Below are 27,827 nucleotides of genomic sequence, written 5' to 3' on the forward strand. Positions count from 1 at the left end.
CACATGTCATTCACAGAATAACTCAATGATTTTAATTAGAAACACCTATGGTCCGTCAGCCATGTTTAGAATAGGAGCTTATACTGAGAGCACTATGGTACCGTGGTACGTTAATTGATGGCCCTTTTTGGCTTCAGTATAATTTTTTGTTACAGAATATGCTGTCACTACAGTTTCAGCAGACGACCTTCACTTGTCGGAACATGAAATTATAAGTTTAACCGTTAAATATGGGGTAAAATAAAGAAGTTTTTTCAGCACACACAGGCACATTTGGATTTTCCTATCAATGACAGAATTTATTTGAAATGAAAAAAATTCTAACAATTTCTATCCAAATTCACAAAAAGCAGCACTTCAACTTTCACTTTAATAGTGGAAACAGTATTTGGTGGCATTCAGTGTGTAAAGAAACAAATTTTCTGATTACATCGGAATGGGCAAGGACGTGGTACATAAAATCTTTATAAGATTCGAATTAAAACATTCTAATAAAATTCAATGAATCTGAAGATACTTTTTGACAGACTGCAGAGTACGACTTCATGTTGCTGGGTCGTGTGTGGATACATTCATTGAACGCCTCCTTTCCTTGTTGTTATTGTCGATCATATATTTCAAGAGTTATTCCCTTTACATTACTGACCAAAATGTCAATCTGATCTTGAAATTCTATAATTAAAGAAAGTAGAAGATAAAACAAAGTTTAAATATGGTATGTTATGTATTTGAAAAATAAAGACATTATAATAAGAAAATGATTTATTTGAAATTGTGTATGTGTGTTTGTTCTTTTAATGATCTGCCCCTCATAAATGTTTTGTTGTTGAAAAAGAGTTTTACCTATATTTTAGAAATTATTTTCATATAGATCTTACTTTCGTAAAGATCTTATTCTCATATAGATCTTATTTAAGTACATATCTTATTTTTGTATAGATCTTATTTTCATACAGATGTTATTTTCACACGGGTGTTATTTTCATGTACAGTACATTTTAGTTTCATACAGATATTATTTTCAGACAGATCTTCTTCTCGTACAGATCTTAATTTCGTACAGATGCATGTTAATTTCGTATTGACATTCTTTTATTTAAATATAATTTTGTACAGATCTTATTTTCGTACAAATATTATTCCCATACTGATCTTATTTTCGTACAGATCTTATACTTATACAGATCTTATTTTCATATTGGTCTTATACTCTCAATAACAATGTCAGCACCAGCAGCAGCAACAATAACAACATCATCAACAACAATAATAATTATCATTATAAATATTTTCGCAAAAATATCCATGTATTATAAGATTTTTGGAACGGTTATATGGCCCTATATAAACGTTTTTTTTGGTTAATATTGCAAAGGTCATATAACCTGTCAGAAATATTTATAACGAATCTGTTATACAGTACAGTAAGCATCTCTAAATAGAGAAAAAAGTGAGATTTCTTCAAAATTTTACAGAAGCAGTGTACATGTATATATAAAACTATATAGACGTCACGGTTATCCAATGAAAAACGACATTACTAAAGTGCAGTGTTATATTAAGGGTAAGGGTTAAGTATTTGTGGTATTTTAAGATCTTGTTGTTGATTTTAGCTCTTGCTGTTAGTTTAAATGTTTACAGATGTCGCTTCGGTCAATAATATTTTTTAAGTTTTGTGTTGTTCATTGAAAGGAGCATTTTACGATTACAATACTGTTATGCATATATGTGTAAGAATTTTACCGTTTTCCATGATGTTGCAATAGTCTTTTTCTCTATCTATCATCAGTTCTTATTTTTCATATGATTTCGCGACAAAGAAAATGTGAAAAAGATTTATTTACACACTGTTTATGACCCAAGCTATATCATAGTATATATATATGTGTATATTTTGCAAACATATTTTAATTGTGTCCTCTTTACAGAGTAGTGGCAAACATATTTTAATTGTGTCCTCTTTACAGAGTAGTGGCGACTGATAGGAAGGAAAAGAGTCAACTTGGCCCTATACCAACTCGGCACGGGTCAACTCGGCCCACTTTACAAAAATATATATAACGTATTAACTTTGCTTTGCATGTTGTAAAGGTAAATGAATGATAAGAAATATCTTATTATTATATAATTATACATTGTACTTCTGCTGAAATAAAGTATATTTAGAAAAAAAATGTTATTTATTTGTCTTGCAGATTCGATAAAATTAATATAGATCTAATAAAAATGTGTTTCCTTAGATGCATTTTGTTTGTAAAGTTACGTTATCATCTCTAGTTTGGGGCGATTAAATGTCCGATTTTAACATTTATTACATCAATTAAAAGCTGGTAATCTTAGCTTTCTCTCAGTATATATTTCAACACATTCTTTGACACTGAAGGTATTTAAATTTACGGTTAAACCTACCATGAGTCAGAAATACAGTGAGATACGCAATCAGTTATCTTTACTCGCAATTCTACTGATAAGAAAAGCCTGTCTGCTGCTAGTTTGGAAACTGTCAATCCGTGTATTATAAATAATTACCATAATTACAATAAATAGTGATAACACAAACCTAAATATTAATAATTGAAAAGTGGGCCGAGTTGACCCGTGCCGAGTTGAAATAGGGCCGAGCTGACTCGGGGGCCGAGTACGTTTTAGGGCCGAGCTGACCCGGATTCGATAGGAATCACTTCTCCATCCTCTGTCGGTCCGTCACAAAACTTGTCCAGACAACACCGCATAAACTACTGGTCCAATTTCACCCAAACTTTACAGGAATGATCAATACCAAGTCTAGTTGTGCATGATTTTGGCATTTTAAGGATCAAGGTTTTTGTTGGAGTTACGGCCCTTTTATGATTTTTATTTTAAAGTTTGTTCGGACTACTCCTCATATACCACTTATGCAATTTCAATGAAACTTTACAGGATTGCTCTGTACATAGCTCAAGTCCTTGCGGATATTAGATTTAATATTAGAAGTGTTTTCCAGTTGAATGATTTTGGCCGAGTTATGGGAATGATTTTGGCCGAGTTATTGCCCTTGAATAAAAAATGTGCTTTTTTTTTCGTTGCCAGCTTCACAGAAGTTTGGCTGACTACTGGTCGGGGACCATAAACGGACACTTTTTGAACGTTTTCCCATAAAGATTTTATAATTTCAAACCTAGAGACCTGAAAATTTGACACAGTACAGCTAGGTTCTTCTGGTAACTAACAACTTAGTTTGTTTATTTCTGATTATGTTGACACTTATATCTGAGGCTTGTCGTCGAGGGTATCAAATTTACTTCAATTGTCCATGTACTACAGTACCATGTGTCCAGACAGATATGTACATGAAAAGATTTAATTCAGATTAAAGCTTGAGTGTGTTAATTTTTTATTTTTAACATGATATACAATATTTCAGCGACAAATGCTGAAGTTTTAAAAAATCTTCATCCTTTGGATGGAATAAGGGGCAAGTTGGGTCAAGGTCACAAGTGCTTAATTGTCCCCCTCCTTTTCGAAGAAAAAAGGGGGATTTAGAAATAGGCTTAGACTGTCCGTCTGTCTGTCCGTCCGTCCGTCACACTTTCGTGTCCTGTCCATAACTTTGTCATTTATCAAAGGAATCTGAAATAACTTGGCACAAATGTTTGTTATAATAAGACGATGTGTCATGCGCAACAACCAGACCCCTACCTCCAAAGTCAAGGTCGCACTTGCTCATTCAAGGTCAACATTGTCTATTTGACGGTATATGTCATGTCCGGTCCATAACTTTCTTATCTTTGAAGGGATTTTGTAAATACTTGCCACAATTTTTCACAATAATGAGACAATGTGTTATGTGCAACAACCTTCACCTACCTCTAAGGTCAAGGTCACACTTGGAGGTCAAAGATTAACATAGTCTGTTAAAGGGGATATTTTGTGTCCGGTCCATAACTTTTTCATAGATCGAAAGATTTTGTAAATACTTGCCACAAATAGTCACTATAATAAGACAATATGTCATGCGCAACATCTGCATCTATACCTCTAAGTTCAAGGTCACACTTAGAGGTCAAAAATTAACATAGTCTGTTTTAGGGTATATTTTGTGTCAGATCAAGAACTTCTTCGGGATTTTAAAATAACTAGGCACAAATAGTCACAATAAGATGACGATATGTCAAGTACAAGACCTGCACCCCTACCTCCAAGGTCAAGGTCACACTCAGAGGTCAAAGGTTTACAGTCTGTTTGTGGTATATTTTGTGTCCCTTCCATAACTTCTTCATAGATCAAGGGATTTTGAAAATACTTGGCACAAATAGTCACAATGATATTATGATATGTCATGTGTAACACCTGTGTCCCTACCTCCAAGGTCAAGGTCACACTTAGAGGTCAAAGATTTACATAGTCTGTTATAGGGTATATTTTGTGTCCAATCTATAACTTCTTCATAGTTCAAGGGATTTTGAAAATACTTGGCACAAATAGTTACAATAATAAGATGATTAGTCATGCATAACACCTGCACCCCTACCTCCAAGGTCAAGGTCACATTTAGAGGTCAAAGCTTTACATGATAAATTTTTAAATTCCGTGTTTCATTTTATTTCTTTAATTAATTTATTGTTGCATTTGCAGATCTAGCATTGATCATAAGTTTGGACTGAAAGTCCTGAGATCCATACCTCAATCTTTTGAAATAGAACAATTTTATGCTTCGTATAAAAATTCCCCGAGGCGGGGGACGTTGGTAACTCTGTTACAAATTCTTGTTTAGATTTTACATGTAAACTTGCCCATGCGGCTTTAGTTCTTGACAGATGTCTTTCATATTTGGCAGGAAGATAACTTGCATTGAATTGTTCTTGAGTTAGGGGTCAGTGGATCTATGTCAAGAGTATCAGTCATAGATTTCTACACATTTGCTTATACAGCCTTTAATTTTTGCCTGGTGTTTTTCATATATTTGGAAGGTCCAGTGTTGGGAGTCACAAGGTCAAGGTCACTTGTGCTAGTAATAGAATTTTTACACTATTTTTCTACAGCCATGGTTTATTTATTTTTAATTGTCGTATTTACAAGGAACCTGCCTAAGGTGGTCCTTTAAGTTTGGATGGAGTTTTGGTTCACTGGGTTTAAGGTAAAGGTCTAGCATGTATATATATTTTATCTTATTTATCTCCAACCAGATTAAGATGTAACAAAAGCAGATAGGGGGAAAAGACCCCTTATTTTTGAATTTCTAGAAAAAAACAACACTATGTTTCTTTAATATTTCAGGAAGACTGAGGTGTCTCTGTTATTGTAGACAAAATGATGTCCGGACTTATACTAGATGTGGTCAGTATAGACCACTGTTATTCAAAACCTTGGAGTGCTCATCCGGATGCCAGCAATGCCCGGCCCCTCAGAACACTCTTCATGGACAAGTTTCCAAGGAATAGAACTTTAGAGCAATCAATACCGTAAGATAAATCAATTTTTGGCTTGACTATTCCAGTATTTGAAGAGTAGGGAGAGCTATGGTACTCGCCCTGGCGTCACACTTTGGTTAAGGTTTTGCGTACAAGTTGGTTTTTAAAAAGATATTGAAGGAAATAGATTGAAACTTTATACACTCATTTGAGAACACAATATGAGGTCACTGTCCAAAGCCCATAATTCTTACATGGATTTTTACAGAATTATGACCTTATTTGAACTTACAAGATTTTACATTATCCATTATACATTATTTATAAAAAACAATGAAACTAGTCAAGCAAACTGTTCTACTGAAAATTTTTGTTTGATTTTCCATTTTTAAATAGAGACTTTGAATGTTATAAAGTGATACAGAGAAATAATTATGATAGTAAAGGATAGCTGAAATAGAAATAATTATGATAGTAAAGGATAGTTGAAATTTATTACTAAACCCTTTGATTAAAGCATAGTTATAATATTACATGACATCACCTTAAAAGTAACCATTTTGCATTTCCTTTCATTTCTTAATTGTGTTAAATTTTAAGGGTGGGTCACAGTATTTTGGCATTTTTAGTATCATGTGTTGATATGAATTTCATACCTACAGGTTTGTCTGTTGTTACATGAAGATATCTATAATTATTATGTATATGTATTGCAGGGAACCAGATATTCCATTGGATGTAGTGACAGTTCATACAAAAATGCCGACCACATATGATATCAGTAAAGCCCGGTCAGTTATGAATGAGACAGAGAAACAATTAAGCAGTTTGAGAGATGAAAGAGGCGATGATTGGGAGGACAAAGTTGTAAGGTATGTAGAGACACGTGAACTTGAAATTCTATCAAATAACCAATATTAATGATAATATCCAAAAATACCCCCTATATAGTAAGAGTTTTTGTTATACTATATAGGGGGTATTTTTGGATATTATTGTTAATATTGATAGAATTTCAGTTCCTGTGGTAGAGAGTAACCAGTAAAAATTATTTAAATGTTTGTGAATATATATGGGGTAGATTTTGATTGTGGTTTGTTTTAAATTTCTGGTTCCAAATCAATTTTTAACACATATTTTTGGTCATATTTGAGCTGTTGGTCCACTTAATCACTTCCTGGATAACTAAGCAGTAATAACTAATTTTCTTGCAAGTGACTGACTTCAAATCCCACATGATTTCTGAAATCAGTGTTGAGACTCAGAGACAAATGGTTGTTAGACTCAATGTCTAAAGTCAATTGTCTTACAGAGACTATGCCTGGTCTGAGGTTCTAACCAGTGACCCTCAGAATTACTAATCAGATGATCTCCCTATTGAGCCAATTGGTTTCCTGCACAATTATGTAAAAGTAACTTGGTTTTGCTGTACAGTACCTGATAATAGAATTTTGTTTGTGGCTATACATTTGAAAGCAATGTTTAATAAAAGGCAAAGAGTTATGCCCCTTTTCTTATTGTCCAAGTTTTGTTTTCGTTTTTTCAGGGCAGGATGGACAGCACAACAGAACAGACTGTTTAACAAGATCAATAAAATACTTCACAGTGATAGGCTCTCCAGACTCGCCTTTGAATCTGTAATTATATTTTTTTATCTTACCTGAAACCGGCAGTTAAAATGATATATAAACAACCTGGTGTTTTAATGTGTTGTTCCCCTCCCCCCCCCCCCTAAAAAACCTTTAATATATGGTTTTTAATAATTTTTTCTTATATGACATAAGTATTAGCAATCGTATGTATTTTTTTTTCCAATTATTTTTTCTAATTGAGCATGCAGAATGAGCATGCAGAAGATGGAATAACTAAATTGGTATAGTAACTGAATTGAATAAATTTTATGAATTATTATCATCAAATGATAATTTTTTAATTGCAAATATCACTGTCTGTATCAACACCATCTTGTGATTTCTTATCACCGTAGATATTAGATAATTGTTATATGACTTATGGAACAATTTTATAAATGTTGCTTTTAACATTGAGTATGATATGTTCTTTAGGCCAGTAGCCTGTATTTTATGAATTTCTTGCCTTCATTTGCTGGTAAGGTTTTTAGGATGCATAAGAAATGTTGCACTTGTACATTATCTTCCATGAACAGATTTAATCAAACCAAGTCTGCAATTTTGATATAATTTGAGCCGCGTCATGACAAACCCAACATAATGCGTTTGCGACCAGCATGGATCCAGACCAGCCTGTGCATCAGCGCAGTCTATGCGCAGCCTGATGCTAAAGTGCAATGCTAAAATATGATAAAGTGATGCGACAGTTACTAAAAGTGTGTTAAAATGATGACTGTTGATGAGCTGGAAATCCTTTGTGTATATAATGTATATAATGTATATATTAAATAGCATTAAGAAACTTTTGTTTATAGTTATACATGGAATGTAATCAATTATCAATCAATTACTTTCTCAAAGTAATTGTAATTTAATTGATTACAGAGGCAAGTCTGAGTAATCAATTGTAATCAATTACAATAAAATCTGAAAGTAATTGTAATTAAATCAATTACTGATCAATGTAATCATCCCCAGGTCTGTGCGCAGGCTGGTCTGGATCCATGCTGGTCGCAAACCCATTATGTTGGTTTTGTTGTGACGCAGCTCATATATATATTTTCATTTGTTATGGTGGTCTCTGTAATCTCCCCTTTTCAAGATTTAAGACTCTTTAAATCAAGTCCAATTATAACTGTTGCAAGGTTATATTTTTTATTTCAGAATATAAATGAGGCTGTTTTAAGAAGGAATCAAGTAGATAAGACAGCTAAAAGGTTTCGCCAGGCACTAGCCAGTGTTAAATGGGTAAGATTTATGTTGTTGTCATGATTAGCAAAAACACAAACAAACCTACCTAGCTTGTAATTGCTGAAAGATTTATGCTGAAATATTTATGAATAAGCTATGTACAGGAAGCTGTGTTCCTTATTACAGGTCAAGAAAAGTTGATCTTTTCTTGAAAAAAAAACTGCCATTTTTTTTAATTACACTATATATTCACATGGTGATCACCTTTAGTGTGTATAATTTTAAACATAACACATCTACTTTGTGTGAAGTCAAAACATGTTTATCTTATATTTACAAAGAGACTGCGTAGCAGTTATCAATATTTTCTATTACTAAATTTGAGCATAGGATATCTTTAATGTTTTAGGACACGAGGATGACCCAGTGGCTACATGGCGTTCTGTTAGATAATTTAAGCACAACATTACTGGCTGCATATATAGACGTGTTACAGACATTAAGATCAAAGGTAAGGATAATTTATGTGCAGTTTGGTTTAAACATATTTATTTAAGCTCGATTGCGAAACAAGTTCTTGCAACTGATATTAATCACTTTTGAGTCCGCTTCCTGGAACCAACCAGTACTGGTGTCATATGGAGAAACATGGTGGTGACCAGAGTAGGGCTCGAACCCATGATCTCTGGGTTGAGAGGCAGACACCTTAACCACTAGGCCACCGCTCCCCTTTGATTAAAGAAAGTGGCATTCAGTTTATATTCTCTGTTGGAAAAAAACAATTCTGTGTTGTTTCAAACTAAGTATTTTAGTAATTTTATTTTGGAAAAGTGCATCATAGTACTGTTAAGCCTTCTTCAAGACAGCATCCCTATAGCTGTTTATAACAAGTAAGAAATGTTCGTTTCTAAAAATAAAAGACCGGGAAACAAATCGTCCACTTTTCTAACTTATTAACAGAGAGTGGCCTGGTAGATAATAGGTAGGGGTTTCCTTATTGTTTTTGCATTTTATTGTAGGCAAATTTCATTTTCCAACATTATTCTTTTAAATTGACAATTAAATGATTTATCTAAAGTAAAGGCCGCTTTAACCCTTTTTCTAAATTAATCATACGAAAAGAAGATATAAAATGGTGTAAACTTTGTTTGTGACAAAAAATAAAAAGACTGTTGATAGCTTAAGGCATGTATTTTGATGTTGAAATTCCCTAAACTTTGAATGCCCTGTTTGAAGTTCTAAGCTTGGCAAATTCATTATACAAATTTAGTAAGGTAAGAGTAAATACAGTCTCTGGAATAATGATTATTTTTCAGGTTCCAAGTCTTGTAGATAAAATGGTAGCAAATGGAGGTTATTCACCAAGAGCACATACTCTGAGTGGAGATCTGATGGCTAATTTGATAAAGAAACCATGGGACCCTGTGATGAATATATACTCACAAAACAAATTGGTAAATGTAAATACAACTTTAATGGTTTAATTTTTATTATACCTAATATGCTGGGTTTAAATTAAACTCTTGCAGACTGGCAAAATGCAAGTGAAATGACAGTTGTTTTAAGCTCAACTATAGAACAAAAGGAAGAGCAATTGTACTCACCCAGGTGTTGGTGTTGCAGTCACATGTTGGTTAAGTTTTTGCATGCATATTGGTTTTCCCTAAGCTACTGAAAGGAATGGGTTGAATCTTCAAACACTTATTCTCTATGGTAACGAAACATGATGGGCACAGGTCCCATTACTCTGAGTGAACTTTTTACAAAGTTATGCCCCTGTCCTTACTGCCAATCACTGAAAATAGTTGAGTGCCCTATCCTACTGAAAGCACATGTTTTCTTTTTTAAACTTTTTAAGTGCTCAAATCATATATCACTCCTACAGTCTAAGTACTAGACAGATTGCTAAGTGTTTTGATGTTCCCTTTCCTTGTCATCACATTAAGTATACCCTAGAAATTATGAGCCAATCATTGAGCATGCTATATTTTTATTGGCGACAGAAAGTGCATTAACTGGAGTGGGTTAACTCATACCTGCACTGTAGTTAATGCACTGTGCCTGTATCAGTGTATTTGTATACGATTTAACTCTGAGTCATTTTCAACAGAAAGGTCCCAAAAAACTATGATACAACTTGTTTTAAGAAACATTTTGACAAGTTTGAAAAATGACTTTTATTGTTACAGAAACTACCCGGCAATCCGTTGATCCTGGTAGCTCCCAGTGGACCAACCAATGCCAACAGTTTACAATCAAAACGTATGAAGTACTGGACCAACCAGCTGATGAGCATTGGGAAGGTGATACCGGTTACCATGCATACGGTGAACAACGGTAGCGGTGTTAGTATTGCCCAGTGTCTGGAGCACATGATTGTTGCGGTGAAAACTAAAGTAGTTGAGGTAAGTTAACTTGCCAAATGCTTGGAGAGAAGTTACATATTTGTACTGACAAGATAATATGCAAATTTGTTATATACTTATGAGTTTTCTGAAAATACTTTCTTTGTTCATTTCACAATATTTTACTTATAAATACATTTTCAAAATTTTCAGGAAAATTAGCATGAATCTGGATGCTTGCTGCTTTATACAAAACCTTATGATATTTTACAAGATAGTATTTGTTTTAATTATTTACAAGTAGAAACAAGTAAATTATTGTAAATAACTTTCTTTGATTTAATATAACAAACCTTACCTGTTGTATGTACAGGTATATGGGTGGGGTAACAATGTGAGTTTATAGCCATCATTCATATATACTTGACTAGTAATCTAAGGATTGCTGACGGCGTGGGTTCAAACCTCATCAGGGGCAAGTCATCGTTACCTTAAGCAAGAAACTTCATACTCAATGCTGGCTGGTTCCAGGAACGGATTTGAGAGTGTTGCAATCAGCTTATACCTTCCAACACAATCAAACTAAAATAGATTTGTATAAACTATTTTATACCCGTCAGCAGTCCGATCTTGTGACGAGCGTTATACATGTATATCAGAACCCTGTTTATATATTGTTGTTTGAGACCCTGGATCCAACTTGAGCACTATAACAGGGTGCCAGTATATACAATTATTTTTGACATGCAACGTTGGTGGTATAAACCGTTAGTATAAAACAAGTTTTAAAATTTAAAATATTTTAATATTTTATTGTTGTTGTTTATTTCACAGTTGAAAGGCCATTTTCTGAACAGACCAATAGTTTTACTGGGCTGGAACATAGGGGCTCTAGTCGCATGTCATGTAAGTATATAAATTATAAATAGATTTGCCTTTTTAAAGGGATTCAAGAGGTTTTATGACATTACGGAACTTGAAATACTTTTTCCGAGGTTTATGTTCTATTTGATGTAAGTTTTGACCAAATAACTTTTGTGCATAATTTCTGATCGTTCTCTCACTCTGTTTTTCCAGAGTAATAATTTTTATCATGAAAAATGATCCAAAATTGAAAAGCGATACACACTTTTCTGGGAATAGCAGAAACCTACAATTATCAATTTATTTCCGAGTATTTTTTCTAATAATCTTTTACATATCTCTCTGTGAAAGTTGCAGTGTTATGTTTTAAGCCTTTTCATCTCAGTGGAGTTCCTTTTAAAGAATTGCACTACTCCAAGAAAAAGTTCAAACGACCATCCATTAGGCAATGCCAGTTGTAAATTGCTGTGATAATTGGTGGGGTTAAAATGATAGTTGGAAAGTTATTGTAAATATTAGACATATTTTGATAGAATTGCTGATTGTTGTGACATTCAGCTTGGTTAGCATATTTTTACAATCACAACACTAAGAAATTTTTGTGTTGGTATATTTTCGCAATTACCACATGGGATATTTTTGTGTTGGCATATTTTCACTGTTCTAGCCCAAAATGTTGTGGTTTTATTTTTTGGCATGTGTTTTTTACCATATAAAGCTTTAGGACCTCAGTGGAGTTCCTTTAATTATTGCATAATAAATAGAACCAAGTTCAAAGATAAGGGATAATAATTTGTAACTGCCCTTTATTTCAATGTTACAGTAATGTACAAGGAACTGTTTGATTTTGTAACTGCCCTAAAGTTTAAAAGAACAGTGATGTATAAGTAAAGCAACTGGTCAAAAAGTTATCTCATTACTGGTCATGTCGTAATGACTACATGCCTATACTTTACTTGACCTTAAGTTCATATATTAAACAGAAATGTTGTACAGTGAGATTGCTGGCATTGAAGTTATAAAACCTTCTTCTAAGTTCTGATTTAAATATCTGGATTTTCATTGGTCGATGTTCATTCTGCACCAGTTTCTGACCAATCAAATACAGTCCAGAGATCTGAGTGGAGCTTAGAGAATTTCTTTATAAACTCTGAGCCTGGATGATTTGATAAATTTATGTCATGAATTGTTTTAAAAGGCAATATCTACCAAAATGGAAAGCTGCTAAGTTATTGAAATTTGCCAGGTGGAATTTCATTAAATTGATTTAATTTAAAATTATATAAAGCTAAATAAAGCTCAATAAAATAGGTGGCGATGTCCTTTGTTAGTTCATGATGTCCATTATCTGTGACATGAAAAAATGGCTGACCAGGCCCCGTGTAAGAAAAGATCAGGATCAGGATCAAGTGATCTTGATTTTATTTTCATTGTTTAATGTTACTAAAATTATTTGTGTTTTGTTGAATTAAATTGTAAATATTCAAAATATAAAAAATATGCTGATTTGCAAAGAAAACAAACTATTTTGGGATAAAATCAACAAATAATTAAACAAATACAAAAATATTTAGATCAAAATAAGGATCAATTTTAGGATCAGGATCAATATTTGGATCAACTGTAAAATGCCCATATCTTGCAAAATTAACAATTAATTTATTCTAAATTTATTCTAAAATTTATTCTAAAATTTCATATACTTGCTATTTCAAGACCAGTTTTATCAAATTTATAATTAGATATTTATCTATGAGGATAAACAATGAAGAATATTAGGGTTTTTAAATTTGATCTTGATCTTGATCCTGATCCTTAAATCTTTGTGAACACGGGGCCTGATGATAAAATTATGTAACAGAAGTGCCTAATACAAAATGATATTGCTTTGATTTAGATAGCCTTGCTTAAAGGGACTCCACTGAAGGTTTTTGACATGGCTGGACTTTAAATAATTTTTCAAGTTTTATGTTCTATTTGATAAAGATCTGGACCAATAACATGTGTGCTAAATATCAGATCAACATGTCACTCTGTTTTTCCAGAATAATCATTTTTATCATGCAAAATAAGCCAAATATGGAAATTAAGCATTGCAATTTTGTTTACTCAAATTAGACTATAAATTGCACATTCAATATTCAATTTAATTCTTAGTATAGTATAATTCTTTAATATACTTTTGGAATTTTCCCATTTTAAGTGCTTCACTTGATGTATGTAAGAATTTCAAATTTTATGTTTTTGTTTTTTGACCTCAGTGGAGCTCCTTTAAGATAAAACTTTAATTCACTTACTTTAGATACATGTTCACAATTGTGTGAAGTAGCCTTATACTTGTAGACAGTTGGGCTTTTGATTAAATTCTTTCCATTACTTAGCCTTTTTTAAGATTATACTATGTTATTTAATGTAGCCTTGAGTTGGATGATTAGTGAATTATTTCAGGGATATACGGGAGAATATAGCCTTGCTGACATGTATATAATTTTTGGCTTGTGTCTTGGGTCATATTTATCTCATTCAGGCTATATTCTCGGGTATTTCCCATGGGCCACTTGTTTAACTGGGGTGACTTGTATAACGGATAGTATATTATTTCAGGTAGCTCTACAGGAGACTGTGTCAGCAGTTGTGTGTTTAGGCTTTCCATATACTGGTGTTGGAGGTGGAAGAGGGGTCAGTAATACTCTCCTTGATATCAATAAAAATCATTTTATTTAAAGCCCATTAAAGTTGCATGCTTCCAGATAAGCCAAAGATAACTTTAAGATAATCAAACTGAGAAAAAATTACTAAGGTTTTAAGAAAAGTAAAAGATTCAAGAGAAGTGTAATAAATTCCATGTTATGTGCAAGTTATGACCGATTTACAGTATTTTACACCATATTTTTACTACATTATTCATGCTGTAAGGGGTATTTTTGCATATTTTGACATCTTTTTGGTAATCTAAATGTTCTAGAACCATTATCACAATGATATAAAGCACAGCACATGTTTGCTCTTTCTACAGAATAATTTATAGTTATTGTGAATAAATATTTAAGTCCGAAATAGCAATAATGTTATTATGTCTCCCCCACCTCGGGGGGAGACATATTGTTTTTGCCCTGTCCGTCCGTCCGTCCGTCAGTCCGTCCGTCCGTCCGTCAGTCCGTCAGTCCGTCCGTCCATTCTTCGTTTCCGGACGATAACTAGAGTTCCTTTTGACCTACAGCCCTCAAACTTCATAGGATGATTGGTCTTATAGAGCTGATGATCCCTATTGTTTTTGGGGTCAGTAGGTCAAAGGTCAAGGTCACACTGACCGTTGGTCAATTTCTCGTTTCCGGATGATGACTAGAGTTCCTTTAGACCTACAGACCTCAAACTTCATAGGATGATTGGTCTTATTGAGCAGATGATCCCTATTGTTTTTGGGGTCAGTAGTTCAAAGGTCAAGGTCACAGTGACCGTTGGTCAATTTCTCGTTTCCGGATGATAACTAGAGTTCCTTTTGACCTACAGCCCTCAAACTTCATAGGATGATTGGTCTTATAGAGCAGATGATCCCTATTGTTTTTGGGGTCAGTAGGTCAAAGGTCAAGGTCACAGTGACCGTTGGTCAATTTCTCATTTCCGGATGATAACTAGAGTTCCTTTTGACCTACAACCCTCAAACTTCATAGGATGATTGGTCTTATTAATCAAATGATCCCTATTGTTTTAATGGTCAGTAGGTCAAAGGTCAAGGTCACAGCGACCGTTGGTTAATTTCTCCTTTCCGGATGATAACTAGAGTTCCTTTAGACCTACAACCCTCAAACTTCATAGGATGATTGGTCTTATTGAGCAGATGATCCCTCTTGTTTATGGGGTCAGTAGGTCAAAGGTTAAGGTCACAGTGACCATTGGTCATTTTCTCATTTCCGGATTTCTCCAGTTCCATTCCTGTTTCCATTCACAGTTATTCTCAGCAGTGGGGGAGACATGCGCTTTTTTACAAAAGCATCCTCTAGTTTATATAAGCAACACATTTGAATTTCAATATGATCATGATGTGTATTCATGAGTGCGAAAATGAAGAAAATAACACTTTTTTGACAGCCAAATATTACATTTTACCCTATTAGCATTTTTTCTTGCTATTTAGACTGATACATTGATATAATTCAGGATGCCGATGACCCACTGTTAGACAGTCGCACACCCACATTGTTTGTCATTGGACAGCATGCTAATACTAGCACAGTGGATGATGTCGAAGATTTACGGGAGAAAATCCGAGCTGAGAACAGCCTACTTGTTGTTGGGGGAGCAGATGACAATCTGAGAATGTGTAGAAGCAAACGCAAACAAGAATGTTTGACTCAAGTTATGGTCGATAAACTGATACTGGTGTGTATAGAAATTAAATGAGCTGCGTCACGACAAAACTGATATATTGCGTTTGTGACCAGCATGGATCCAGACCAGCCTGCGCATCCGCGCAGTCTGATCAGGATCCATGCTGTTCGCTTACCAACCCTATTACAAGTAGAGAAACTGATAAAGAACAGCATGGATCCTGATCAGACTGCGCGGATGCGCAGGCTGGTCTGGATCCATGCTGGTCGCAAACGCATTATGTTGGTTTTGTCGTGACGCGGCTCAAATTGTTATAACGTTTGGGAATATTCTAGTTTTTTTTGCCTTGACTATACAGTACAGCTTCAGCAGAGCAGCACATTTTGGGAGACTTGGGTTTTTATTTGCTGTTAAAAGAAGATGCTCTATAGAAACTCAACTTATTGTTAAGTCTTTCTTTGGAAAGAATTGATACTTTTGTTGGAAAGAAGTTATTGCATTACAGTAGGCTGCTCTGGTAAGGGTGCACTGTATGAAAATATAGGGAGAGCATAACTTGTCACATAGGCTGCATGTCGACATCTCACTTCAATTAATTTTTTTATACTTACCCGCTAGTAAGCAAGAGTATACAACTCTTGTCACAAGTTTTAAGGTATGATGAAGCAATTTTGCATACAGTATATATGAATTGATATAATTGATGAATTGATATTGATATATATATATATATATATATATATATATATATATATATATATATATATATATATATATTATATATATATATATATATATTTTGAATTGATTGATATACATTATAATCTCCCAATTTCTTTTGAAATGTGGTCTTACTTTAATTGTTATGGTTTATGTATAACATGCTCCTAAATCTCACCAGTCATTTAGAGACAGCGAGAATTTGAATGTATAATTTTAAAGATCAGAACTCGGTGTCCGATATTGGTGGGAATGGCCAGTCACATTTGATCCCGACAAACTGCTTTTTAATTCACACTTGTTTAACAAAGGTTTTAAAAAGTGAAATTTGTGTCATATGTAGAATTATAATGTACGAAAATAACTTACAATCCTTATAATTTACTTTTAAATATGTCAAAATTTGCAAAACTATCCCTTACTTAATTTTCCATTAGTAAAGAGCTAGAAATATTTGTGAAAAATAAGTCAGTAAATTCAGACATACTGTAACTTTAATGATTTTGTATAAAAATTGCTAATGTTCTAGTGAAATATGAATATTATAACTTTTTTTTTTTTAAATTGATATATTTTTAGCTCACCTGTCACAAAGTGACAGGGTGAGCTTTTGTGATCGCTTTTCGTCCGGCGTCCGTCCATCCGTCGTCCGTTCGTAAACTTTTACTTTAAATGACATCTCCTCATAAACCACTGAGCCAATTTCATCCAAACTTCACAGGAATGTTCCTTTGGTGGTCACCTTTAAAAATTGTTCAAAGAATTTAATTCCATGCAGAACTCTGGTTGCCATGGCAACAGAAAGAAAAATCTTTAAATATCTTCTTTTAAAAAACCATAAGAGCTAGAGCTTAGATATTTAGCATGAAACATCTTCTAGTGAGTTTCTGACAAGTTTGTTCAAATAAAAGCCCTGGGGTCAAAATTGGCCCTGTCCAAGGGGGTCATTGATTTTCCCTATATGCATATAGTAAAAACTTAAAAAATCTTCTTTTAAAGAACCCAAAGAGCTAGAGCTAAGATATTTGTCATGAAACATCTTCTAGTGAGTGTCTACCAAGTTTGTTCAAATAAAAGCCCTGGGGTCAAAATTGGCCCCGCCCCAGGGGGTCATTGATTTTCCCTATATGCATATAGTAAAAACTTAAAAAATCTTCTTTTAAAGAACCGTAAGAGCTAGAGCTTAGATTTTAAGCATGAAACATCTTCTAGTGAATGTCTACCAAGTTTGTTCAAATAAAAGCCCTTGGGTCAAAATTGGCCCCGCCCCAGGGGGTCATTGATTTTCCCTATATGCATATAGTAAAAACTTAAATAATCTTCTTATAAAGAACCCAAAGAGCTAGAGCTAAGATATTAAGCATGAAACATCTTCCAGTGAGTGTCTACCAAGTTTGTTCAAATTAAAGCCCTGTGGTCAAAATTGGCCCCACCCCGGGGGTCATTGATTTTCTCTATATGCATATAGTAAAAACTTAAAAAATCTTCTTTTAAAGAACCGTAAGAGCTAGAGCTTAGATATTTGGCATGAAACATCTTCTAGTGAATGTCTACCAAGATTGTTCAAATAAAAGCCCTGGGGTCAAAATTGACCCCGCCCCAGGGGGTCATAGATTTTCCCTATATGCATATAGTAAAAACTTAAAAAAATCTTCTTTTAAAGAACCCAAAGAGCTAGAGCTAAGATATTTAGCATGAAACATCTTCTAATGAGTGTCTACCAAGTTTGTTCAAATAAAAGCCTTGGGGTCAAAATTGGCCCCGCCCCAGGGGGTCATTGATTTTCCTTATATGTGTATAGCAAAAACTTAAAAATCTTCTTTGAAAAAACCCAAATAGCATGAGTTTAGATATTTAGCATGAAACATCTTTAAGTAAATATCTACAAAGTTTGTTCAAATAAAAGCCCGGGGGTCAAAACTGGCCCTGCCCCAGGGGTGTCATTGTTTTTAACTATATGTGTATAGTAAAAACTTTATAAATCTTCTTTTAAAAAACCCAATGAGCTAGAACTTAGATGTTTAGCATGAAACATCTTCTTATGGGTGTCTACCAAGTCTGTTCAAATAAACAAATAAAAGACCTTGGGTAAAAATTGGCCCGGGGTTGGGGGGCCTATATACAGGTGAGCGACCTCAGGGCCATCATGGCCCTCTTGTTTAAGTTGGATTATTTTGTATTTTTAATTCATCTATACATGCTATAGGCATGCATCTTTAAGTTATATAGTGATGGCTGAAATGATTGATTATTATTGGTAACACTGTATTACAGGATGAAGTAGCCGAGTTTCTGGGTGGGATATTGTCACACGGTCCTATGGTACAAGAGTCAGTTGTAGTAGATCTATCTGACCTCGACCTTAGGAAACATAAGAAGAGTGTAAAAGACATACACGATGAACTAGACGGAGAAACATTTGGAACTCACACCATGGTATTAGTTTATAACGATTTATTTGTAGTTTGTTTCACATTGCATTATTTAGTATGACCGTTCACATTAAATATTACCGCAGTCTTTTCTTCATGCGTAATAGTCAATGCCCTCAAGATTTTACATGTGCTTTGTACGTTATGTTTGACGTCAGCAGGAAACCATGAGCCTACTTACCTTTAGATTAAGATCAAATAAGTAAAGTTGCACTCACCGATGTGGGTTCAAATCTTGCCATGGACTGTGGATTCTTTTATTTGTGAAAACTACCCAGCTTGCTAACAGAGCATCAGAGGTTCTACTCAAGTACTAGTTAGTGCATGGAAAAAAAAGTTTGGAGTGGTTGTTGAGGTCTTTTCCACCAGTGACGCTGAAAAGTCATCATATGACCTGTTAGTGTTGGTGTGACATTAAACCTAACTAAAATGAACAAAAACAACAACAACAACAACAACAAAAACAACAAACAAAGAAAAAAAAACAACAACAAAAACAAAAAACCCCAAAAACTTATGATACAGTTAGATAAGTTAAGAATACTTTCTAGCATTTGAAAAAGACATAAAAAGACATTAAGAGACCTTGATTGTGGTTTTTACAACAGACAGTATTGGCACAGTTCACTTACATAGATGCATCTGTAATATTGTCATTATTTAGCTTTCTAAGAGAGTGGTTATTTAAATCTGAGCAACTTTTGCATGTGTTTTGTTCAGTCTTGAAGGTTGTTTACTCTATTGTAACTATTGTTTATTTACAGCCAGAACCTTCAGCGGGACGTATGACAATAGCAAAAGCGCTTAGAGCACGTGCCCTGGCTAGTTCATCTTCACTAGACTCGCCACAAAGTTTCGGATCAGTTGGCTCAAATACCAGCATTTCTTTACCCATTAAAGGTAAAGAAGATATAAGGTTATTAGCTTGTCTTAGTGCAGTAAGGGGTTATCTCCTATTGAATTATGTAAGGAGTTACCCTGATACTGCACTTAAGTAACAATATGCAGACAGTTGTTTCTGTACAATAATTTCAAAGAATGCATTGATTGGATTAATATTTACGAATGTATCATATCAAATGTAGGTCTTGATCAATATTAATTAGTAAAAGATTGGATTTGTAATGTGAAGCGTATGTATGTACGTCCATGTAAGAAATATTTATGTATTTAAATGGAAGCTATAGGCCAATTTATTTGGTTGTTAAAGTTTGTTAAGGTTTGTTAGTCATGTATGAAAACTTAGTTATATGACAAATGCTCCTATTTTGGTGGTACCTGCTAATTGCTACTTTTATTTTCTTCTATATAACATAGTGAGCCTCATTTATTTCACTGCTGTAAGTTTCTAAAAAGAGCAAGCTTTGTTACAAACTGTGTTAAATATACATGTACCCGTATTTCATACTACATGGCGTCTGGTTTCAAGAAGGGTGTCTGGTTTCATAGAAGGGTGTCTGACTTCATTCGCTTACATTGTAGACTTTTAAAATAAGTCATATAAGTAGTTTTATTCATTTTGAATTAACAGTGAAAAGGAAGTATACAAAGCGTAAAAACGTAGCAAAGCCGGCTGCTCCGAGCCCTAGGAAGAGATTTAAATCAACACCAACTCCCCCTATAGCCAGTCCTGTCAGTAGTACTATTACATCACCGCTTTCTGCAGGGATCACACATGGCGTCTCAGGTATGTAAATGATGTCCATTCACATGAGTGTGATTTAACTAAAAACTTGTATTATTTTTCGTATTTTAATGGCTCTGACTTTTCTTATGGCCACTGGCTCTGTCAGAAATGTTGACTTGTAAAAACCTCTGAGAGAAATGGTTATTTTTATGCTTACGGTTGGTTAGAATAAATACATGGAGTGGTCCCACGGGTCTTGCTTACATATTGCAGTCTGTATGAGAACTATAAACATTGTATTGTGTTATTTATGCCCTATCAATGGGATGGTATCTAAATTGATGAAAATTTAGTTTTACAGATGCTGTTTAGGTCTGAGTAAAATAATTATATTTGAGTATATTCATAAGGTTTTACGTTGTTTTATCTCATTTTATGACCACATTGCTTAATATTGTGTTATTTATAAATTATTTCTCACTTATTTTTTTTTCAGATGCCCCAGAGTTGTCCGGTTTACTAAAATCCCAGTCAGGGCTTCTACCTACGTTCAGAATACTCACAGAGGATGGCCAACATAAAGTATCACTATTCTCTCAGCAACCTTCACAAACTTCAACCAGTCAGATGTTTACCTCGGCTCCTATGACTAATATTCCATCGCCTGCCATTCTTGGTACCCACGAGGAGCCATTAATTGCCTATAAACTGGAGGACTATAACAAGAAATTTGGAGAGCAAAGATCAGTTCCAGATACTTCTATGAAATCACCAATAACTATTGAAAGTTTATTAAGAAGTCAGAAGTTTGCATCAGCATCGAATGATGGCTTGAATGCTCAAGCTACGAGTACCCCAATATCTTCTTTGCTTTCATTGGCCAGGCAGATGCCATCAGTTCATATGACCACGGCTTCAACAGTGTCGTCGCAGATTCAGCAACTTCTATCTAGCCTTGCAAGGTCCTCTAGCAATTTGCCCACTTCTTCATCTTCATTACCAAGCACAGTGCTCACACCGCTTAAATTACCAGGCACTCCGACTCCAGCAAGCCAGTCGCCTAGTTTGACAAACAATCTTTTAAATCAATCAGGTGGAAACTCCCAAGCCCAGGTCAGCCAGTCGGGATCCCCATTACAAAACAGCGTTCCAACTTTAATGAGCTCACTTGCTAAGAATACCTCGTTGACTGGTGGAAACGTTATTAAGATAATTTCGTCTACTAATTCTCCTCAAAATGAGAGTAAGCTTGAAGAGAAAGTCCCAGCTGTGCAAAGACTTCATTTTCCAGAGTTCACTGTATCGGGATCTGTTTCAAGTCCGGCAAGTAGCCTTGGTCAAGTTGTAGATAGCCCTAGACCTAAGATACATGTGATTGAAAGTGAGGCGGTATCGAGACCTAGTCCGGTTGAATCTCAAGCACAAATACACATTACTGTGAATAGAAATGGTGTGTACACAACTCACACTTCAACAACTAAACAGGCTATTGGTGGCAGTACTGCTTCATTTGCATCGGCTGTTAATCCAATAGTAAGCCCTAATGTTAACATTGTAAGTATATCTGAAACTGTAAGTTCCAGTAGTAGCAGTATTCCATCTGTCGCACCAGTTCACAGACATCATTTGTTGCAGTCCTCTGATAGTGCACCAACGTTAACCCAGGGAGGCCACACATACAGTTCTCCGCCCATTGAAACTTTAGGGCAAGTTTCATCAATGCTCGAGTCAAGTCCAATTACAGAATACGTAAGCCAAGTTCGACCGAGTCCCATAGGACCAAACACTATTTGCACAGCTTCAATAAGTAGTTCAAGAGCTCAAGTACCTTCATTTGGCTGTGGGTCTTCGTCCAGTGGTCAGCAAAGGGCAACAACAAGTAGGGCGCCTCCTAATGTGACTGTTTCCTACACAGCCACACCTAAACAGTCTCTTAGTACTCTTGCATCAACTAGAACGCGGAGAATTAGAACTCCCAAGCAATTTGATCTGTGATTTGTCACTTGCAAGGTTGTTTTGTCATTTACATGTTGAATATTACTTGATATGTTATGTATAAAATTGTTTTGTATCTGTGCGCAAATAAATAAATAGCGGCAATAATCATGATTCTGTTTAGTGTTCATTGACTTTGATGGCTTTGTTAATTTATATTTCTGTTATATGTGTAGATTTTCTGAATAAAGCAATAACTCTTCGAATGCACTGATATCATGGGACGAGACAACCATATATAATTGTAAGTTTTTGAACCCTAAAACAGGGTCTTTCAAATAGAAATATTTGAAAGACCCTGGTGGAAAGAAGATCCTTGTCATATTTATCAGTTTGGTCAGGTCTGACGCTTTCGAGTTATAGTTTGTATTGTTGACGTAAGTAACACCAATACTGTAGGGTCAAATAGCGACTTTTCAGCTTTACTGATAGAGGAAGACCTGGGTTTATTAAGGAGCGGCATCAAAGACTTATAGTCAACTTGGATATAATTTGATCTGAGGATCTTTATATATTATATGAATGTTGCTCTCTTATTGTACTAAAACGGAGCTCATTTGGTTATTATTGCCTTAACGATCAGCTGTTTGCAAATGTTGAAGTTATAATCCTACTTAAGTGCGCGCCCACGATTTGTTACTTAAAGTTAAATAAACAAATGACCAGTGCAAGTCATTAGGTAATTTACATTTTTTTTTTCAAATTTATAATTTTGGGCTTTATCTTTTTTTGGACAATTTAAGAGAAGATATAAACGGTAATGAAGTAACTTATTTTATTCACGAAGATGCATTTCGTCTATGACGTACTTTTTCGTAGACTTCCGACAATCGCCTATAAGGGAAAATCTCCAATCCTGTCATTTTTTCTACCCCGGCACTTTCTTCATCTTAGACCGGCAACGGAACTTGTCATTTTCAGTTACAAGTACACTTGTATGTCTTCTGTTTTCACACCTAGGTATGAAACAGAATTTTCTAGTTATTTAAGTGGAATCATAAATCTGTTTTTTTCCTTAAAAATAAAAACAACAAATGTTTCACAATTTTTATTTCAAAACATTTAACAGTAAAAGGAAGTGTACACAAGCATTTGATAACGATTGAAATATCAGGAAATGCCACATGCTTCACACATTATCACATGTATCAAGGTCGACTTCTCGACGACGAATATAAAAGTTTGCGCGTAGTAACTGGGTATTTGTACATATATCAAAACACTCGTTTGGCAATCGGTACATGCAATGACGACGGATCCGTTGGCCTGACTATAAAACTATTATGATATTGGCAATAAAGGTTGTTACAAAATTTGTGATACAGAAATATATACATCTACTGAATTTTGAAATGCATATGTAACTGACATACGCAACACTTTCTTCTTGTAGCACTTATCTGCATAGTTAAAAGTGTAATTTCTCACAAAATTTCAGGAAAGAATCGCCCATGTGTTCCAAATGGGTTGTTTGTAGGCAATAGAGCGCTGGTTGTTATTTTCAATGTATTAGCGTCAAAAATAACCATGGCAGACTCCTTTGTTGTCGTATCCAGTATATCAACTAAAAGAACTCCATCATCTTCATCCACTGCACCAGGTCTAGGAACGAAAAGTGCCTCATTAAAGTAACTTCCCTTCTTATACCAAACCTTATCTGTTTTCCCCGTGCAGAGGTCCTTTTTTACTAACGCCATATCAAAAAAGTCCGTGCCGTTGACTGAATATACAACGCCGTAAACGTAACAATACTTCTCAAATCGGTAATTTTCGTTAATGGTTGGAAAGTCTATTGTAGATGCATATGGAACGCTTGGTGAAAGATCTTCAAACGTATTAATACCAATGGTTCTACTGCGCATGTTCAGTGTGTATCTTTTAATCAGGGGAGGTTTGAACATAGACCTCGTTGTCGCATTTATTAAATTTTTGAGGTCCATGATGTCCAAGGCGTTGCCATTTTTATACGTAACTAAATCCATTACAAGCTCTCCAAAGTCGTTTTCAAATGAATTAATATGATGTAAAAAGAAGAAGTTTTCAGATACAAACGTGTCTACGAAGCCTGTTTTTAAATTGACAGTGTGAAATTGTACTCCCGTGTTTGGTTCCCAGGCCATTGCATCTTGCGGTGATAAAGTACGGAAAATCCTCATGGGATCGATAAACAAAGGTGCCGCAACAAGTATCATATAATTCTTAGTTAACGCGAATGAGTGAATGTACGATATTTTGTCGACTTCTATCTCGGCTATCTTTTCTCTTTCTTCGTCAGATGTTGCTCTGTAAAACACATATTTGCTCTTAAGACCTGGAATGGCGCTTGCAAGGGATACAAACGTGATATGGTTGTTGGTACCATGCTCTGGAAGTGAATGCGCGCAGCCGAGAACAATCATTTTATCGTACGTTGGTGCCCCTGGAACCGGCGGTTTGATTGGTTTTCTTACATTCAGAGTGTGAGGATCAATCCCATAGCTATTCCAAAAGTCACTGGTTATAACGAATCCCTCACTGTTATTTCTGCCGTCTCCGTAATTGAATACATTAACATTCATATTATCAGCACCGTATACCATAGATTCCATCGTTTGCCAGGGTGCGAAAGGCGGGTCCGTCGCTGCCAGCATCATGTAAGGGATGATGTCTCCGGCGGCAACCGACTTGTTATACGAATTAGACTGGACAAACTTAGTCGAAAAACGGGCCGTATTCATTAAAGTATTGTTGCTGAACGTCCATTTTGAGAGTTTAGCATAGGCGTCTAATGCAGTAGTCACATGACGTTTACCGATTTCGAATCGACCAATACCATTTCTGATCTATAACAAAATAAGAAAATATTTTTATATATAATTGAGTTATTTCTTTGTTTGAAACATTCGACTTTGAGTTTTTATTATTAACAGGCAATAACCTTTTTGTCAAGAGAAAATGATGTATTGTTTTAAACATGCACATCGCGGATAAAAAATATTAACATATACATTTCAAGCTCAGGTTTTGTCTGAAATATTTTATTTTCGATGTCAAAACAGAACAGAAGTGAAATAAGCTTCGATTAAGAAATTAGGGAAAAACAACGCAACATGAACGCTAATAATTTTAATCGTATACTTTATATAAAAAATATTACGTCTTAAAATAAAAGATACGAGCGTGTTATTGAAGAAGTCTTGTTTCCTGGACAAACCATTTCAAGAATTATACACACAGAAACGATTAAATAAAATCTACATATAACTTTTTTAAATACTTTTAATAAAGTAAAAGAATACTGAATAAGACTTGTAATTCACAATGATATCATTTGCTGAAGAACAGACAAAAAATTAATTATGAGAATTTCTCTTTGCAATTTTAATATATATCTACATGTAAGTTTGGTTAGATACATCACGTTTGATAAAATAGAGTTGCCATTTCAAAGAGAAAAAGTTATTTTACCAGACTTCCACGAAGCCATGTTGGCAAAGGTTTATCAAATACTATTGGTGAGTCCGACATCTCGTCAAGATTCGTGGTGAAAAACATATCAAATCCCACATCACTTTTAACTAATGTCTGGCAGAGACATAATAGGAGACAAATTGAAAGAAACGCCATCTTGCTTGACTAACCTTTTCTAGTTCTTTGCCAGTATTTATACTAGAATCATCGTTTATCAGAGAGGTCATCGTTTACCGTTTACCCTTGACAGTTCACTGTTTAAGGTGAAATGGTCAACTCTTATTCAGATTTATATTACGTCACGACGTCACGAAAAAATGTAAAGATATTGATTCACGATAACAGAGAAAATCAACAGCAACAACTACAATGTGGGATAGAGCAAGTAGATCTTCACAAAAGAGATTGTAATTAAAAAAGAATGAAAGAAAAAAAGAAAGAAAAAAGAAAGAAAGAATAAAATCGGTCAATTTTCAGAGCATTTGACAACCAATAACTTATTTGAATTATTTTGTTTGCGGCAAACAGGTATATATTTTCTACAAAGTAAACAATATAGTATAATACATGTACATGGTTAAAAGCCTACTTAGATAACAGGCATGGTCGAGTGGTTAACGCGTCGGACTAGTAATCTAAGAGTTGCTGACCGCGTGGGTTCAAACCAAGTGAGGGGCAGGCCATTATTTCCAATTTCATTGAGCAAAAAACTTTACATATATAGCTTAGCACTGGTTGGTTCCAGGAACGGATTCGAGTTTCAATAAACTTAAAGCTTCCAACACAATCGTACTAAAATAAATTTGTATAAACTAACAGAACACAAAATAGTTTCACCTCTTCGACGCTTTCTTCTTTATCAATGTTAGCAGGGTGCGATACTTGGTCCTCTATTATTTTAAATTTGTGAACTCTTAAGTATTACTAGATTTTTGCAGATGTGAATTCTCTTTCTGTATCCAATAAATCATAACTTATATAAAAGTAACGTTAAATAAAGATATTGCGACAGTAAAAAAAATTGTCTAACGAATGAATTGTCAAAGTCAACCCGGTGTAACGTTGTACAGTGACCTCCATAGAATAATGACACCCGGTCATTATTTTATATAAAATAGTGATCGCCTTCTATAAAATAGTGATCATCTAATATATAAGATAATAACCCATAAAATATTGACACCCACCTAACATAATCTATAAAGTCAACATCATATTACAATTGCGTATACGTATACGTGTTAATGTTGATGTTGTTGTGCCTGTTGCTGCTTTTGGTACTGCTGCTGCTACTGCCACGATAACAGCTGACAAAAGAACGGTAAAATTTAGAGGTCCCGCTAAGAATAAGCGAACATCTTATAAAAATGAAATTTAAAGTATAAAATACTGAAAGCAAATTCTTCTATCTGAAAGAGTGTCCATTTTAAGTGAGTTTTGGTAAAGTTCAAAAGCCCAGAGCAAAGCATTTTTTTCTTTCTTTTTCTTCGTATTTTGCCTTCATTTTTGCAATTTAGCTATATAAGCCATCATCCTTTTAAAGGTATTTTGACTAAAAGAAATCAGTTCTTTATCACTTTATTTTTAGAACTAAAAGTACCAAATACCGTGCATATTAAGCAAACATTGATCACCTGAATTTTCTACGAGCTGCACTCCGACTCAATTATATATGCTTAGTGCGTAATGGCACAGTGATATAGCGTTCGGATGTGGGAAAAGTCGTTAAATCAAATATTTAGTTGTTGTGCTTAGTTACTTTTCGTTTTTTTATGTTATATTTTATTAACATAGAGCTACTTAAGGACATGAAGTTTTACACTAGTATTCAGCATAATTCAAGTCAGCTCAAG

The 27,827-nt window shown here is 34.5% G+C and overlaps 2 protein-coding genes across 3 annotated transcripts; one reads left to right on the forward strand and one right to left on the reverse strand.

Annotated features, from left to right (window-relative positions):
- Positions 1–1,621: 1,621 nt before the first annotated feature.
- LOC132724616 (KAT8 regulatory NSL complex subunit 3-like) lies at positions 1,622–22,638 on the forward strand. 2 transcript variants are annotated; one of them, XM_060709550.1, is made up of 15 exons: positions 1,622–1,730; positions 5,257–5,441; positions 6,107–6,262; positions 6,937–7,027; positions 8,186–8,269; positions 8,622–8,723; positions 9,529–9,672; positions 10,402–10,617; positions 11,392–11,463; positions 14,026–14,100; positions 15,580–15,801; positions 18,745–18,906; positions 19,667–19,802; positions 20,434–20,589; positions 21,026–22,638. In XM_060709550.1, exons 2-15 carry the CDS (start codon positions 5,290–5,292, stop codon positions 22,522–22,524), a joined length of 3,267 nt encoding a protein of 1,088 aa, XP_060565533.1. In that variant the 5' UTR covers positions 1,622–1,730; positions 5,257–5,289; the 3' UTR covers positions 22,525–22,638. The 2 variants fall into 2 exon arrangements, with proteins under 2 accessions (XP_060565533.1, XP_060565534.1); XM_060709551.1 differs by having other exon boundaries at positions 9,529–9,666.
- A 937-nt stretch (positions 22,639–23,575) lies between these two features.
- On the reverse strand, positions 23,576–26,425 carry LOC132724619 (carotenoid-cleaving dioxygenase, mitochondrial-like). The gene is made up of 2 exons (XM_060709554.1): positions 25,972–26,425; positions 23,576–25,346 (listed from the first exon to the last, which is right to left on the reverse strand). Exons 1-2 carry the CDS (start codon positions 26,128–26,130, stop codon positions 23,949–23,951), a joined length of 1,557 nt encoding a protein of 518 aa, XP_060565537.1. The 5' UTR covers positions 26,131–26,425; the 3' UTR covers positions 23,576–23,948.
- Between the last annotated feature and the right edge of the window lie 1,402 nt (positions 26,426–27,827).

This window comes from Ruditapes philippinarum, unplaced genomic scaffold (genome assembly GCF_026571515.1).
Source record: "Ruditapes philippinarum isolate M1 unplaced genomic scaffold, ASM2657151v2 ctg2012_1_1_1_1, whole genome shotgun sequence".
Taxonomy (NCBI): domain Eukaryota; kingdom Metazoa; phylum Mollusca; class Bivalvia; order Venerida; family Veneridae; genus Ruditapes; species Ruditapes philippinarum.

Excerpts from the sequence above, each read along its gene's own strand:
- LOC132724616 (XM_060709550.1), top strand. The coding sequence starts at position 5,290 with ATGATGTCCGGACTTATACTAGATGTGGTCAGTATAGACCACTGTTAT. Across the intron at positions 9,673-10,401 it reads CACAAAACAAATTGGTAAAT|AAACTACCCGGCAATCCGTT; the intron begins GTAAATACAACT and ends TTATTGTTACAG. Across the intron at positions 10,618-11,391 it reads TGAAAACTAAAGTAGTTGAG|TTGAAAGGCCATTTTCTGAA; the intron begins GTAAGTTAACTT and ends TTTATTTCACAG.
- LOC132724619 (XM_060709554.1), bottom strand. The coding sequence starts at position 26,130 with ATGGCGTTTCTTTCAATTTGTCTCCTATTATGTCTCTGCCAGACATTA. Across the intron at positions 25,347-25,971 it reads CATGGCTTCGTGGAAGTCTG|ATCAGAAATGGTATTGGTCG; the intron begins GTAAAATAACTT and ends ATTTTGTTATAG.